Genomic DNA, 13,711 nt, shown 5'->3' on the forward strand with positions numbered 1-13,711 from the left:
TTCTTTTGCCAATCACCTTAAATCCATGTTCCTCTAGTTACCAACCCTCCTGCCAATGGAAATTATTTCTCTTTAGTTACTCTATTAAACTCATTCATGATTTTAAACACCTCTATCAAATCTTCCCTTAACCTTCTCTGCTTTAAGGAGAACAATCCCAGCTTCTCTCGTCTCTCCACATAACTGACGTCCCTCATCCTTGGTACCATTCTAGTAAATCTCCTCTGTATCCTCTCTAAAGCCTGGACATCCTTGCTGTGGTGTGATGCCTAGAATTGGATGCAATACTCCAGCTGGGGCCTAACCAGCGATTTATAAAGGTTCAGTATAACCTCCCGGCTTTTGTACTCTTCGCCTCCATTTATACAGTCAAGGATCCATGTGCTTTTTTAACAGTCTTCTCAACTTGGCCTGCCACTTCAAATATTTGTGTACAGACACACCAAGGTGTCTCTATTCCTGCAACCCCTTTAAATTTGTACCATTTAGTTTATATAGCCTTTCCTCATTCTTCTTATAAAAACACACACAAATCAAATTATCAGAAAGCAGGACAGTGTTTGAAGCAGACTTTACCGTAGTGGGACCGGCTGATCACTGATTGACTATGGGATTCTCATTCGATGGCTTGTAAAGATTTAACTTGACATTTTACCTGTAATCGAAGAACAACTCTTCGCCGGTCTGGATCATTCTTTTGGCAAAGATACCAATTCGATGATCACCATTCACCATGACAACTGAAAAAAAGGGATGAGTCATTGTTGCACAGGATGAAGCATCGTGGGTCCATGGTCTTTGGTATCAGAGGTCTTGGTGTCGTAAGTTACAGTTTTTAAAAATTCATTTCATGCGATGTGGGCGTCGCTGGCTAGGTCAGCATTTATTACCCATCCCTAATTGCCCTCGAGAAGGTGATGGTGAGCTGCCTTCTTGAACCGCTGCAGTCCATGTGAAGTAGGTACACCCACAGTGCTGTTAGGAAGGGAGTTCCAGGATTTTGACCCAGCGACAGTGAAGGAACGGCGATATAGTTCCAAGTCAGGGTGGTGTTTGACTTGGAGGGGAACTTGCAGGTGGTGGTGTTCCCATGTATTTGCTGCCCTTGTCCTTCTAGTTGGTAGAGGTCGCAGGTTTGGAAGGTGCTGTCGAAGGAGCCTTGGTGCATTGCTGCAGTGCATCTTGTAGATGGTACACATTGCTGCCACTGTGCGTCGGTGGTGGAGGGAGTGAATGTTTAAGGTCATGGATGGGGTTCCAATCAAGTGGGCTACTTTGTCCTGGATGGTGTCAAGCTTCCTGAGTGTTGTTGAAGCTGCACCCATCCAGGCAAGTGGAAAGTATTCCATCACACTCCTGACTTGTGCCTTGTAGATGGTGGACAAGCTTTGGGGAGTCAGGAGGTGAGTTACTCACCACAGAATTCCCAGCCTCTGACCTGTTGTTGTAGCCACAGTGTTTATGTGGCTGGTCCAGTTCAGTTTCTGGTCAATGGTAGCCCCTAAGATGTTGATATTGGGGGATTCAGCGATGGTAATGCTGTTGAATGTCAAGGGGAGATGGTTAGATTCTCTCTTGTTGGAGATGGTCATTGCCTGGCACTTGTGTGGCACAAAAGTTACTTGCCACTTATCAGCTCAAGCCTGAATGTTGTCCAGGTCTTGCTGATTCAGTAACTGAGGAGTTGCGAATGGCAGTGAACAACATAGATTCATCAGCAAACATCCCCACTTCTGACTTTATGATGGAGGGAAGGTCATTGATGAAGCAGCTGAAGATGGTTGGGCCTAGGACACTACCCTGAGAAACTCCTGCAGTGATGTCCTGGGGCTGAAATGATTGGCCTCCAACAACCACAACCATCTTCCTTTGTGCTAGGTATGGCTCCAACCAGTTCTGGTGGCCGCAAAGTCAGGGATCACAGGTCGAGTAGCCACAGGGTCGGGGGTCACAGGTCCGGAAACCGTGCTTCCAGTGGCCGGGGGTCAGGGGTTCAGTGGTTGTGTGTTTAGAGGTTACTGGTCCGCTGTCTTGGTGGTCACAGGTCTGGCGACTGAGGGATCCGGTGGTCGTGGAGTCAGGGTCACAGGTCCAGAGACATGCTGTCTGAGCCAGGCAGGTGAGGCCATATCTGAACTGGACAGCGAATTACCGTTTCCTCTCTCACATCTTCAGCCCCCCTTCCCTAAGACTTCCACCTTATCCTCTCCAGCTCCCGTCTCACCCACTCCGCTACTTATATCTTTTACCCCACACTTTTGCCCACCTCCTCTCCACCCCCAGGTTTTTCTGGATCCTTACCTTTAGCATAACAATTAGGATTGACAGAGTGATTCGCAAAACGGATTTTGTTTCCTTTGCGAGTTGCATCAACAACAAAATCTACAAAACAGGAATGAAAGCATTAATGAGCAGGATCCCAATTACCTCCCATTATTCACCCCCATAGACTGCCCACCCACATCCCTCTCCAACTCCCTCCAAAGGCCGGCTCGGGTCTGCAAATGAAACCTGAGCCGACCAGAGTCCTTTCATTATTTTCCCGCGCCCGACCCAACCATCAGTTAACCTAGCTTCCATTTTTCACTTTGATGCTTATCAGCACAAGCTTAAAAAAACTGTAACTAAACAACCTGTCAAGTCCAAAAAGTACATTAACATTGGAGACACATACCGGAAGTGGTGATAGGGTGTGTCCAACCCTGCCGTACCCAAGTCCGAATGCCAGACCCGGAAGTGCGACCCGACCCGAACCCGAACCTGAACCCGACACATGTCGTTGGGTCCCATTGGGTTCGGGTCGGGTCACACTGCTCTAACCCCCTCATGTCCCCCCTTTCTCTAGGGAGAACAGGAACTGACAGATAATCCCTAAAGATTACCTTACAGATGCAGTGCAGCAAATCCTGGGCTCAAAATGAATAGCTGAACCCATACCTCACTCGAATCTGTGCCTCAGAAACTGCCGCTGCAGCAGACTCAGAGTCATCTACAGAACAGAAGGTGGCCATTTGGCCCATCGAGTCCATGCCAGCTCTCCATGGAGCAAGCCACTCAGTCCCAATTATTGACCTCAATGTTCAGTCCGCAAGGCTGACTTCAGAGCAGGACTGGCCTTTTTTTAATATTTTATTTTTTACCCATGTACCTACTTGTCATGTTGTCAGAGCTGCTCATTATTCCACTATTAACTCTCTCTGGATTAATGCTTTGTCTTTCACCACAAGCATTAACACACACTTTGTCTTTGTCCATTTAATATTTAATCTCCATCTACCCTATCAAACACCTTCCCATTTGTTCCCTCCCCCACTCCCCTCCCCTTCACTTACTAAAACCTAATTCTTTTCTAACCTTTGCCAGTTCTGATGAAAGGTCATAGACTTGAAACACTTGAAACGTTTGCTTCTCTCTCCACGGATGCTGCCAGACCTGCTGAGTATTTCCAGCACTTTCTGTTTTGTTTCAGATTTCCAGCATCTGCAGTATTTTGCTTTTATTTTAGTGCTTAAATCTGTGTTCCCTAGTCCATGTACCATGTGTTCACGGGAACAGTTTTTCCTTATCCAACTTATCTAAGCCTGTCATAATCTTCTACACCTCTATTAAATCTCCCCTCAATCTCCTTTTTTCTAAGGAGAAAAACCCCAGCTTTTCCAGCCTAACCTTGTAACTAAAATCCCCCATCCCTGGACCCATTCTGGTAAATCTCCTCTGCACCCTCTCAAGGACCCTCACATCCTTCCTGAAGTATGGTGACCAGAACTGGATGCAATTCTCCAGTTGGGGCCTAACCAGAGCTTTATAAAGGTTCAGCATAACTTTCCTGCTTTTGTACTCAATGCCTCTGTTTATGAAGCCCAAGATCCCACATGCTTTGCTAACTACTCTCTCTCAATATGTCCTGTCACCTTCAAAGATCGATGCACATGCACCCCCAGGTCCCTCTGTTCCTGCACACTCTTTAGAACTGTGCCATTAAGTATATATTGCCTCTCCCTATTCCTTCTGCCAAAATACATCACCTCACACTTGTCAGTATTAAATTCCATCTGCCACCTGTCTGCCCATTGTGCTAGCCTGTCTATGTCCTGTTGCAGGTGGTTTATATCATAGAGTCATAGAGTTATACAGCACAGAAACAGGCCCTTCAGCCCATCATGTCTGTGCCGGCCATCAAGCACCTAACTATTCTAATCCTATTTTCCAGCACTTGGCATCATCCTCACTGTTTGCCGCACCTCCAAGTTTGGTGACATTGGCAAATTTTGAAATTGTACTCTGTCTTCCAAGATCCAACTCACTTATATATAGTAAAAAAAAAGCAGTGGTCCAGCACTGACACTTGGGGAACACCACTGTCTACCATCCTCCAGTCTGAAAAGCAAGCATTTACTATGACTCGCTGCTTTCCGTCCTTAAGTCAATGTTTTTATGGGATGGAGTATCGGAAGGTTCACTCACTCAGTGCCAGCCTGATCCTGCAGCGAGCAGCCTGACTCTTCAGTCCTCTGACACAAATTTCCTGATCATTGTCCCCAGCATCACCTCAAACACACTATCGGCAAAGCACAACACTGATTAGCAACAAGCTGCAAAGTGAGCAGGGGAACTGACCATTGTTCAGATTGAAGAGGAAGCTGGACATATATTTGTCGTAGACTTTACCACGGCGGTCTGCTTCATCCTGAGATATAATCTGCAAGGAAAACAGATCAAGGGTTAGTGACTGTTCAGCATTGCTTGCATGCTCTGACAGCAGTCAAGGAAATCCCACAGCCCTGGCCCGGCCCAGCCCAGCCTGGTCCAGCCCAGCCCAGCCCAGTAGCTCACTGACTCAAACTCGGTGGGCCTCAACACATCAACTCAGCCCCAGTCATGTGACTGGGCATATCCTGGAATTGGGAAATTTGCCAGATTGAAGGCTATGAACCTACAGTGTGGGAGGTCACCGTGGAAACCCGACACGTCCCATCATGCAGTATGGGGGTTCACCATGGAAACCCAACACGTCCAATCCCACGTGCAATACGGAAGATCACCATAGGTCAGGGTACCTCGTGTCCCCACACCACTCAGGACCCTCCTGTTTTGGTGCACCCACCAATCATGGGCGAGTTCACAAGACAGCGAGTTTACAGTAATTTCTATTTTTTTTTCCATTCATTCCTGGGATGTGGCACTCACTGGCAAGGCTAGTACTGCCCTTGAAAAGGTGGTGGTGAGCTGCCTTCTGGAACTGCTGCAGTCCTTGGGCTGTAGATAACCCACAGTGCTGTTAGGAAAGGAGTTCTAGAATTTTGACCCAGCCGTAGTGAAGGAACGGCGATATAGTTCCAAGTAAGGATGGTGTGGCTTGGAGTGGAACTTGCAGATGGTGGTGTTCCCATGCATTTGCTGCCCTTGTCATAGAGTCATAGAGTTATACAGCACAGAAACAGGCTCTTCAGCCCATCGTGTCTGTGCCGGCCATCAAGCACCTAACTATTCTAATCCCATATTCCAGCACTTGGCCCGTTGCCTTGTATGCTATGGCGTTTCAAGTGCTCATCTAAATCATTCTTAAATGTTGTGAGGGTTCCTGCCTCTACCACCTCTTCAGGCAGTGCATTCCTTCTAGTTGGTAGAGGTCGTGGGTTTGGAAAGTGCTGTCGAAGAAGCCTTGGTGCGTTGCTGCAGTGCATCTTGTAGATGGTACACACTGCTGCCACTGTGCGTCAGTGGTGGAGGGAGTGAGTGTTTGTAGATGGGGTGCCAATCAAGCGGGCTGCTTTGTCCTGGATGGTGTCGAGCTTCTTGAGTGTTGTTGGAGCTGCACCCATCCAGGCAAGTGGAGAGTAATCCATCACCCTCCTGACTTGTGCCTTGTAGATGGTGGACAGGCTTTGGGGAGTCAGGAAGTGAGTTACTCGCCGCAGAATTCCCAGCCTCTAATCTACTCCTGAAGCCACAGTATTTATAGGCTTACCCTTTGGACCCAGTGCTTGTACAACATCCTGGATGACACAATATTTCCTCCAGTTAAATATTAGGAAGACTGAAGCCATTGTCTTTGGTCCCCGCTACAAACTCCGCTCCTCAGTCACTGACGCCATCCCTCTACCTGGCAACTGTCTGATGCTGAACCAGACTGTTAACAACCTTGGTATCCTACTTGACCCCGAGATGAGCTTCCTACAACACAGTTGCACCATCACTAAGATCGCCTACTCCCATCCCTGTAACATAGCCTGACATTGCCCCTGCCTCAGCTCATCTGCTGCTGAAACCCTCATCAATTCCCTTTCCTCAGGTATTTCCTGCTCCCTTTTAAAATTGTCATTATCATCCACCTCCTCAAAACACCTGCACTCAACTCCTCTCTCCTTGCAAACTACCACCTCATCTTCAACCTCGCATTCCTCTCCAAAGTCATTGCATGTCTTTATGCCTCCTGTTGCTTCTCGACTTCACTATTCTATCGCTCTCCTGGCTGATCTCCCACATTCTACATTCTGTAAATTTGAGGTCATCCAAAACTTTGCTGCCCATGTCTTAACTCACACCAAGTCCTATTCCCACATCACCCCTGTGCTCACACTGACCGACACCAGCTCCCAGTCTAGCAGTGCCTTAATTTTAAAATTCTCATCCTTCTTTTCAAATCCTCCATGACCTCACCCCTCCCTATCTCTGGAATCTCCTCCAGCCCCACAAACCCCCTCCCAAAAACCCTTTGTTCCTCTGTTTCTGGCCATTTGTTCCACCTGTGATGACCAACCTCTCCACAATATTCCGAGATGAACTCATTTTTCTGGACCGAATCCTTAATGAAAGTTCCCCATCCAGCCACATCCGATGGGGCAAGTAACAGGTGCTGGAAAAGAAACAGGAATCAGTGAGAATTCCATAGATTGTAACGACAAACTTCCCTGAATCCAGTGGCCACTCAGCGGGAGCAGGAATCCAGCAGCTGGACTGCACTGGGAATGGTCTCTGGCAGAAAGGTTCGTTCAGGGGCGGCGGTGGCTGGGGAGAGGGAGGACCAGAACATTCCAACTCCACAAACAAACAAATCCATTGCTGCTCTGCCTCCATCTCTTGCTCCCACTCCTCCAACCATTATAGCAGGTCAATGTCCTGCTGCATTCTGGGTTTGGTTTATGTGTCTACTCCAGAGAGCAGGTTAATACTGGGATAATAAAAGCAAAATACTGCAGATGCTGGAAATCTGAAATAAAAACTGAAAATGCTGGAAATACTCAGCGAGTCTGGCAGCATCTGTGGAGAGAGAAGCAGAGTTAACGTTTCAGGTCAGTGACCTTTCATCAGAACTGGCAAATATTAGAAAAGAATTAGGTTTTAAGCAATAGAAGGGGGTGGGTGGGAAAGAGAACAAAAAGAAAAGTGTGTGATAGGGCAGAGGGCAGGAGAGATTAAATAACAAAGCTGTCCTGGGACAAAGGCAAAGAGTATGTTAATGATTGTGGTGAAAGACAAAGCATTAATCCAGAGAGACTGTTAATGGCAGAGTAATGAGCAGCTCTGTCTACATGAAAAAACAGGCACACGGTTAAAAAATAAAATTTAAAAATTGGAAAATAGAAAAAACGGCCAGTCATGCTCTGAAATGATTGATCTCAATGTTCAGTCCAGCAGGCTGTAGTGTGCCTAATCGGTAAATGAGATGCTGTTCCTCGAGCCTGTGTTGATGTTCACTGGAAGACTGCAGCAATCCCAGGACAGAGATGTGAGCATGAGAGTTGGGGGGAAGTGTTGAAATTGCAAGCAACCGGAAGCTCAGGGTCCTGCTTGCGGACTGAGCGGAGATGTTCCACAAAGCGGTCACCCAGTCTGCGTTTGGTCTCCCCAAAGTAGAGGAGACCACATTGTGAGCAGTGAATACAGTATACTACATTGAAAGAAGTACAAGTAAATCGCTGCTTCACCTGAAAGGAGTGTTTGGGGCCTGGGATAGTGAGGAGAGAGGAGGTAAAAGGGCAGGTATTACACCTCCTGCGACTGCATGGGAAGGTGCCGTGGGAAGGGGACGAGGTGGTGGGGGTAATGGAGGAGTGGATCAGGGTGTCACGGAGGGAACAATCCCTTTGGAATGCTGACAGGGGAGGGGAGGGGAAGATGCGTTTGGTAGTGGCATCACGCTGGAGGTGGCGGAAATGGCGGAGGATGATCCTTTGGATATGGAGGCTGATGGGGTGGAAAGTGAGGACAAGAGGAACCCTGTTACAGTTCTGGGAGGGAGGGGAAGGGGTGAGGGAAGAAGTGCGGGGGAAAAGGGGATCTGGCAGGGTCAGAGGTTAAATGAAAGGCGACAGTGTTCATTCCCTGAGAGACTCCAGGTGTTACTGTGACACTCAGCCTGGTCTAAAGTACCTTCTTGAGCCCACGTTGGATGCTGCAGTTCTTGCAGGAAACATTCTTGCTATCCCAGTGATCTGCAGCCCCACAGGTCTGGCACAGATCGGGATCACACTCACGCACGGCCAGGTAACAGGGACACTGCTTGGTGTTACACTGAGTTTTACAACGACAGCCAGGAAAGCGATTCTGACCTAAGAGAAAAGCAAGTGGAGTTAGGTCACAGAATAGCGGAATGGCAGAATAGCCTCCTCCTATTTCAAACATTGAACATGGATTTTTTCTAAACTCTGTTGCTGAATGCATTCAGCTCATCACTGCTAAAGTCCACTGTGGCTGGTGTTGAATTCAAACCCTCCTCAATCTGTCGATATTGGTTAACAGACGGGAGTTACTCGATAGTCCAATTAACAATGAGCCCAGCTTCCAGCCAGGTTCCCTATCGTACCAGCTGCACAGTCAGAGCCAGCCTTGAGTTTCAGCCTCTTCAGTATCTGTGTTCACCTGCACTGAAATTCTCATTTACTAATCGATGTCAGCAAGTTTTCACTTTTTGGTTCCTAACTCGTTCAGATTTAGTGCAATTCGGTTTGTGATATTTTCAGATTTAAGCAGCATTTACAGTCAGTCACCCTCTGTTCCCAATCGCTAATCCCCGTTAGCAGGCAGTTACAGAGTTTCGGATAAGTAAAAACCTCACATCCTCTAATCCTGTGTCCCCAACCCTACCTGCACTCAATCCCCAACCTCTCTCCACACTCCCAACCCTCCTCTCCCCCAACACCCCTCCACTCCAGTGGGGGCAAGGGATCAAATTTGGAAAGATGTGGTAAATCAAAGAGTTGAGACAAGGCAAGAGAGAAAGGTATTAATATGGGAAAAGATAAACAGACTGTGACTGTGGAAGAGCCTGTCACTCTAGAATTGGCCTTTATAGCCACTCCAGGCGCTGCTTCACAAACCACTGACCACCTCCAGGCGCTTATCCATTGTCTCTCGAGATAAGGAGGCCAAAGAAGAAGAAGAAGACTGTGACAGGAAGGGACAGTGAGTACGAACCTTAGAATAAATCAGCAGTCAAAGCTAGACGTTACAAAAATAACAAAAGGACAAAACTAAAGGCTCTGTATCTGAATGCATGTAGCATTCGAAACAAAACAGATGAACTGTGAGTGCAAACAGAAATAAATAAGTATGATCTGATAGCCATTACAGAGACATGGCTGCAGGACGACAGATTGGGACCTGAATATTGAAGGGTACATGACATTTAGGAAGGACAGGAAACTAGGAAAAGGTAGAGGGGCGGCTCTGTTAATTATAGAAACATAGAAATTAGGAGCAGGAGTAGGCCATTCGGCCCTTCGAGCCTGCTCCGCCATTCATTATGATCATGGCTGATCATCCAACTCTGTAACCTGTTCCTGCTTTCGCCCCATATCCTTTGATCCCTTTAGACCCAAGAGCTATATCTAACTCCTCCTTGAAAACATACAATGTTTTGGCCTCAACTGCTTTCTGTGGTAGCGAATTCCACAGGCTCACCACTCTCTGGGTGAAGAAATTTCTCCTCATCTCAGTCCTGAAAGGTTTACCCTGTATCCTTAGACTATGACCCCTGCTTCTGGACTTTCCCACAATCAGGAACATCCTTCCTGCATCTACCCTGTTAAGTCCTGTTAGAATTTTATAGGTTTCTTTGAGATCCCCCCTCACTCTTCTGAACTCCAGCGAATATAATCCTAACCGACTCAATCTCTCCTCATACGTCAGTCCCGCCATCCCAGCTGGTATTAGCACAATAAAGAGGAATGACCCAAGTTCAGGAAACCAGGATCTAGAAGCAGTTTGGGTCGAGATGAGAAATAATAAAGGCAAGAAGTCACTGTGGGAGTGGTGTACAGACCCCCTAACAGTAACCACACAGTAGGACGGGGTATAAAGGAAGAAATGATGGGAGCTCGTCAGAAAGGTACGGCGATAATCATGGGGGATTTTAATCTACAAAAAGACTGGAAGAATCAGATGGGCAAAGGTAGCCTAGATGAGGAGTTCATAGAATGTTTTTGGGATAGTTTCTTAGAACAGCACGTTCTGTAGTCAACCAGAGAGCAGATTATACTAGACCAGTTCTGATGAAAGGTCACTGACCTGAAACGTTAACTCTGCTTCACTCTCCACAAATGCTGCCAGACCTGCTGAGTATTACCAGCATTTCTTGTTTTTATTTCAGATTTCCAGCATCTGCAGTATTTCACTTTGATTATACTAGACCTGGTATTATGCACCGAGATAGGGTTATTTTATTTTATTTATTTTATTTTAATTGATAACCTCATAGTGAAGGCGCCCCTAGGTAACAGCGATCATAATACAATTGAATTTTACATTCAGTTTGAGGGACAGAAGAATGGGTCCAAGACTAATAGTTGAAACTTAAATAAGGGTAATTATGAGAGCATGAAAGCAGAACTAGCTAAAGTGAACTCGTAAATCAGGTTAAGGGATAGTTCACAGAATCAGAGGAATATAGGAGCAGGAGTAGGCCATTCAGCCCATCGAGTCTGCTCCGCCATTCAAACAGATCATGGCTGATCATCTACCTCTACACCATTTTTCCCCACGATCCACATATTCCTTGATGTCATTTTCTTCCAAAAATGTATCGATTTTTGTCTTGAACATACTCAATGATTGAGCTTCCACAGCCCTCCCAGGTAGAGAATTCCACAGATAAACCACCCACTGAGTAAAGAAATTCCTCCTCCTCTCAGTCTCAAATGACCTGCCCCTTATTCTGATACTGTGTCCCCTGGTTCTAGACTCACCAGCCAGAGGAAACATCCTCTCCACATCTACCCTGTCACGCCCTGTAAGAATTTTGTAAGTTTCAATGAAATCACCTTTCACTCTTTGAAACTCTAGAGAATACAGGCCCAGTTTCCTCAATCTCCCCTCATAAGACAATCCCACCATCCCAGGGATTAGTCTGGTGAGCCTCCTTTGCACTCCCTTCTATGGCAAGTATACCCTTCCTTAGATAAGGAGACCAAAACTGTACACAATACTCCAGGTGTGGTCTCACCAAGACTCTATACAATTAAATCAATACATCTTTACTCCTGTACTCAAATTCCCTTGCAATTTGCCTTCTTAATTGTTTGCTGCACGTGCATACTAGCTTTTAGTGACTCTTTGGACAACAACACTTCTCAACCTCTCACCATTTAAGAAATACTCTGTCTTTCCGTTTTTTCTCCCAAATTGCATCTAAGACTAGTATTTTAAACTTAAATGAGGGCAACTGTGTGGGCATAAAAGCTGAGCTAGCTGATGTGAACTGGGTTACTAGGCTAGGAGATAGATCAATAGAGAAGCAGTGACAGACATTTAAGGGGATGTTTCAGAATAATCAGAATAAGTATATTCTTACTATAACAAAAAATTCTAAGGGGAGGACCCACCATCCAAGGTTAACTAAAGAAGTTAAGGAAAGCATCAAACTTAAGGAAAAGGCATATAATTGCACCAAGATGAGTGGTCAGGATATAAAGAACGGCAGAGAATGACTAAAAGGTTAATCAGGTGAAAGAAAGCTAGCTAGAAATGTAACAACGATAGCAAGAGTTTCTACAGGTATTTAAAAAGAAAAAAAGTAAAGTGAGTAAAAGCAAAATACTGCAGATGCTGGAAATCTGAAATAAAAACCAGAAAGTTGGAATTACTCAGCACGTCAAGCAGCATCTGTGGAGAGAGAAACAGAGTTAACGTTTCAGGTCTTTCATCAGTAAAGTGAGTGTTGGTCCTCTACAGTGAGAATGGGAAGTTAATAGTCGATAAGAAAATGGTGGATGAAATGAACAAATATTTTGCTTCTGTCTTCACTGTACAGGTTACAAAAAACATTCCAGCAATAGCTGTAAATCAGGAGGTGGAAGGAAGAGAGGAACTTGGTGAAATTACAATCACCAGGGAAGTGGTACTGAGTAAACTGATGGAGCTGCGGACTGACAATTCCCCAGTCCTGATGGGTTTCATCCTAGGGTCTTAAAAGAGGTGGCTAATTAAGTAGTATATGCTTTGGTGTTAATTTTTTTAAAATTCCCTAGATTCTGGAAAAGTTCCATCAGACTGGAAAGTAGCAAATATAACCCCTCTATTTAAGAAGGGGGGTGGGGGTAAGGCAGAAAACAGGTAACTATAGACCAGTTAACTTGATGTCTGTCGTGGGGAAGGTGTTAGAATCGATCATTAAGGAGGCTATAGCTGGGCACTTAGAAAAACTCAAGGTAATCGGGAATAGTCAGCATGGTTTTGTGAAAGGAAAGTCATGTTTAACCAATTTATTGGAGTTCTTTGAAGGAATAACATGCTGTGGATAAAGGGGAGCCCATTGACGTACTGTACTTGGATTTCCAGAAGGCATTTGACAAGGTGCCACATAAAAGGTTATTGTGCAAAGTAGGAGCTCATGGTGTAGTGGGTAACATATTAGCATGAACAGACGATTGGCTGGCTGGCAAAAAACAGAGTGTATGTATAGGTGGGTCCTTTTCTGATTGGCAGGATGTGACGAGTGGAGTCCCACAGGGGTCTGTGCTGGAGCTTCAACTTTTTACAATTTATATCAATGACTTAGATGAGGGGTGTGATGGCATGGTAGCTAAATTTGCAGATGACACAAAGATAGGTAGGAAAGTATGTTGTGAAGAGGACATAAGGAGGTTGCAGACCAATATAGATAGGTTGAGTGAGTGGGCAAAAATCTGGCAGATGGAGGATAATGTGGGAAATTGTGAAATTCTTCACTTTGGCAGGAAGAATAAAAAAGCTGAGTATTACTTAAACGGAGAACGACTGCAGAATTCCAAGGTGCAGAGGGATCTAAGTGTTCTAGTGCATGAGTCACAAAAAGTTAGTATGCAGGTACAGCAAGTAATAAAGAAGGCTAATGGAATGCTATCCTTTATTATGAAAGGAATTGAAAATAAAAGTAAGGATGTTATGCTTTAGTTATGCAGGGAATTGCTGAGACCACATCTCGAATACAGTGTGCAGTTTTGGTCTCCTTATTTAAGGAAGGATGTAAATGCGTTGGAGGCAGTTCAGAGGAGGTTTACTAGATTGATACCTGGAATGAGCAGGATGTATTATGAGAAAAGGTTGGACGGACTGGGCTTGTTTTCACTGGAGTTTAGAAGAGTGAGGGAAGACATGATTGAAGTTTATAAGATCCTGAACGGTCTTGACAAGGTGGATGTGGAAAGGATGTTTCCTCTTGTGGGCGAGTCCTGAACTCGGGGGCATGGTTTTAAAATTATGGTCCGCCCTTTTAGGACAGAGACGAGGAGAA

At 45.6% G+C, this 13,711-nt stretch overlaps 1 protein-coding gene across 1 annotated transcript in view; it reads right to left on the reverse strand.

The window, feature by feature from the left end:
- The window catches only part of ezh1 (enhancer of zeste 1 polycomb repressive complex 2 subunit), a 131,016-nt gene that overhangs the window by 16,706 nt on the left and 100,599 nt on the right, over window positions 1-13,711 (reverse strand). The window contains exons 11-15 of the mRNA XM_068013084.1: window positions 8,374-8,552; window positions 6,761-6,856; window positions 4,618-4,699; window positions 2,302-2,382; window positions 656-740 (exon numbers count right to left, since the gene is read on the reverse strand). Coding sequence (XP_067869185.1) covers window positions 656-740; window positions 2,302-2,382; window positions 4,618-4,699; window positions 6,761-6,856; window positions 8,374-8,552 — 523 coding nt within the window. The remainder of the gene's footprint in view (window positions 1-655; window positions 741-2,301; window positions 2,383-4,617; window positions 4,700-6,760; window positions 6,857-8,373; window positions 8,553-13,711) is intronic.

This window comes from Heterodontus francisci, chromosome 33, assembly GCF_036365525.1.
Source record: "Heterodontus francisci isolate sHetFra1 chromosome 33, sHetFra1.hap1, whole genome shotgun sequence".
In the NCBI taxonomy this organism is placed as follows: domain Eukaryota; kingdom Metazoa; phylum Chordata; class Chondrichthyes; order Heterodontiformes; family Heterodontidae; genus Heterodontus; species Heterodontus francisci.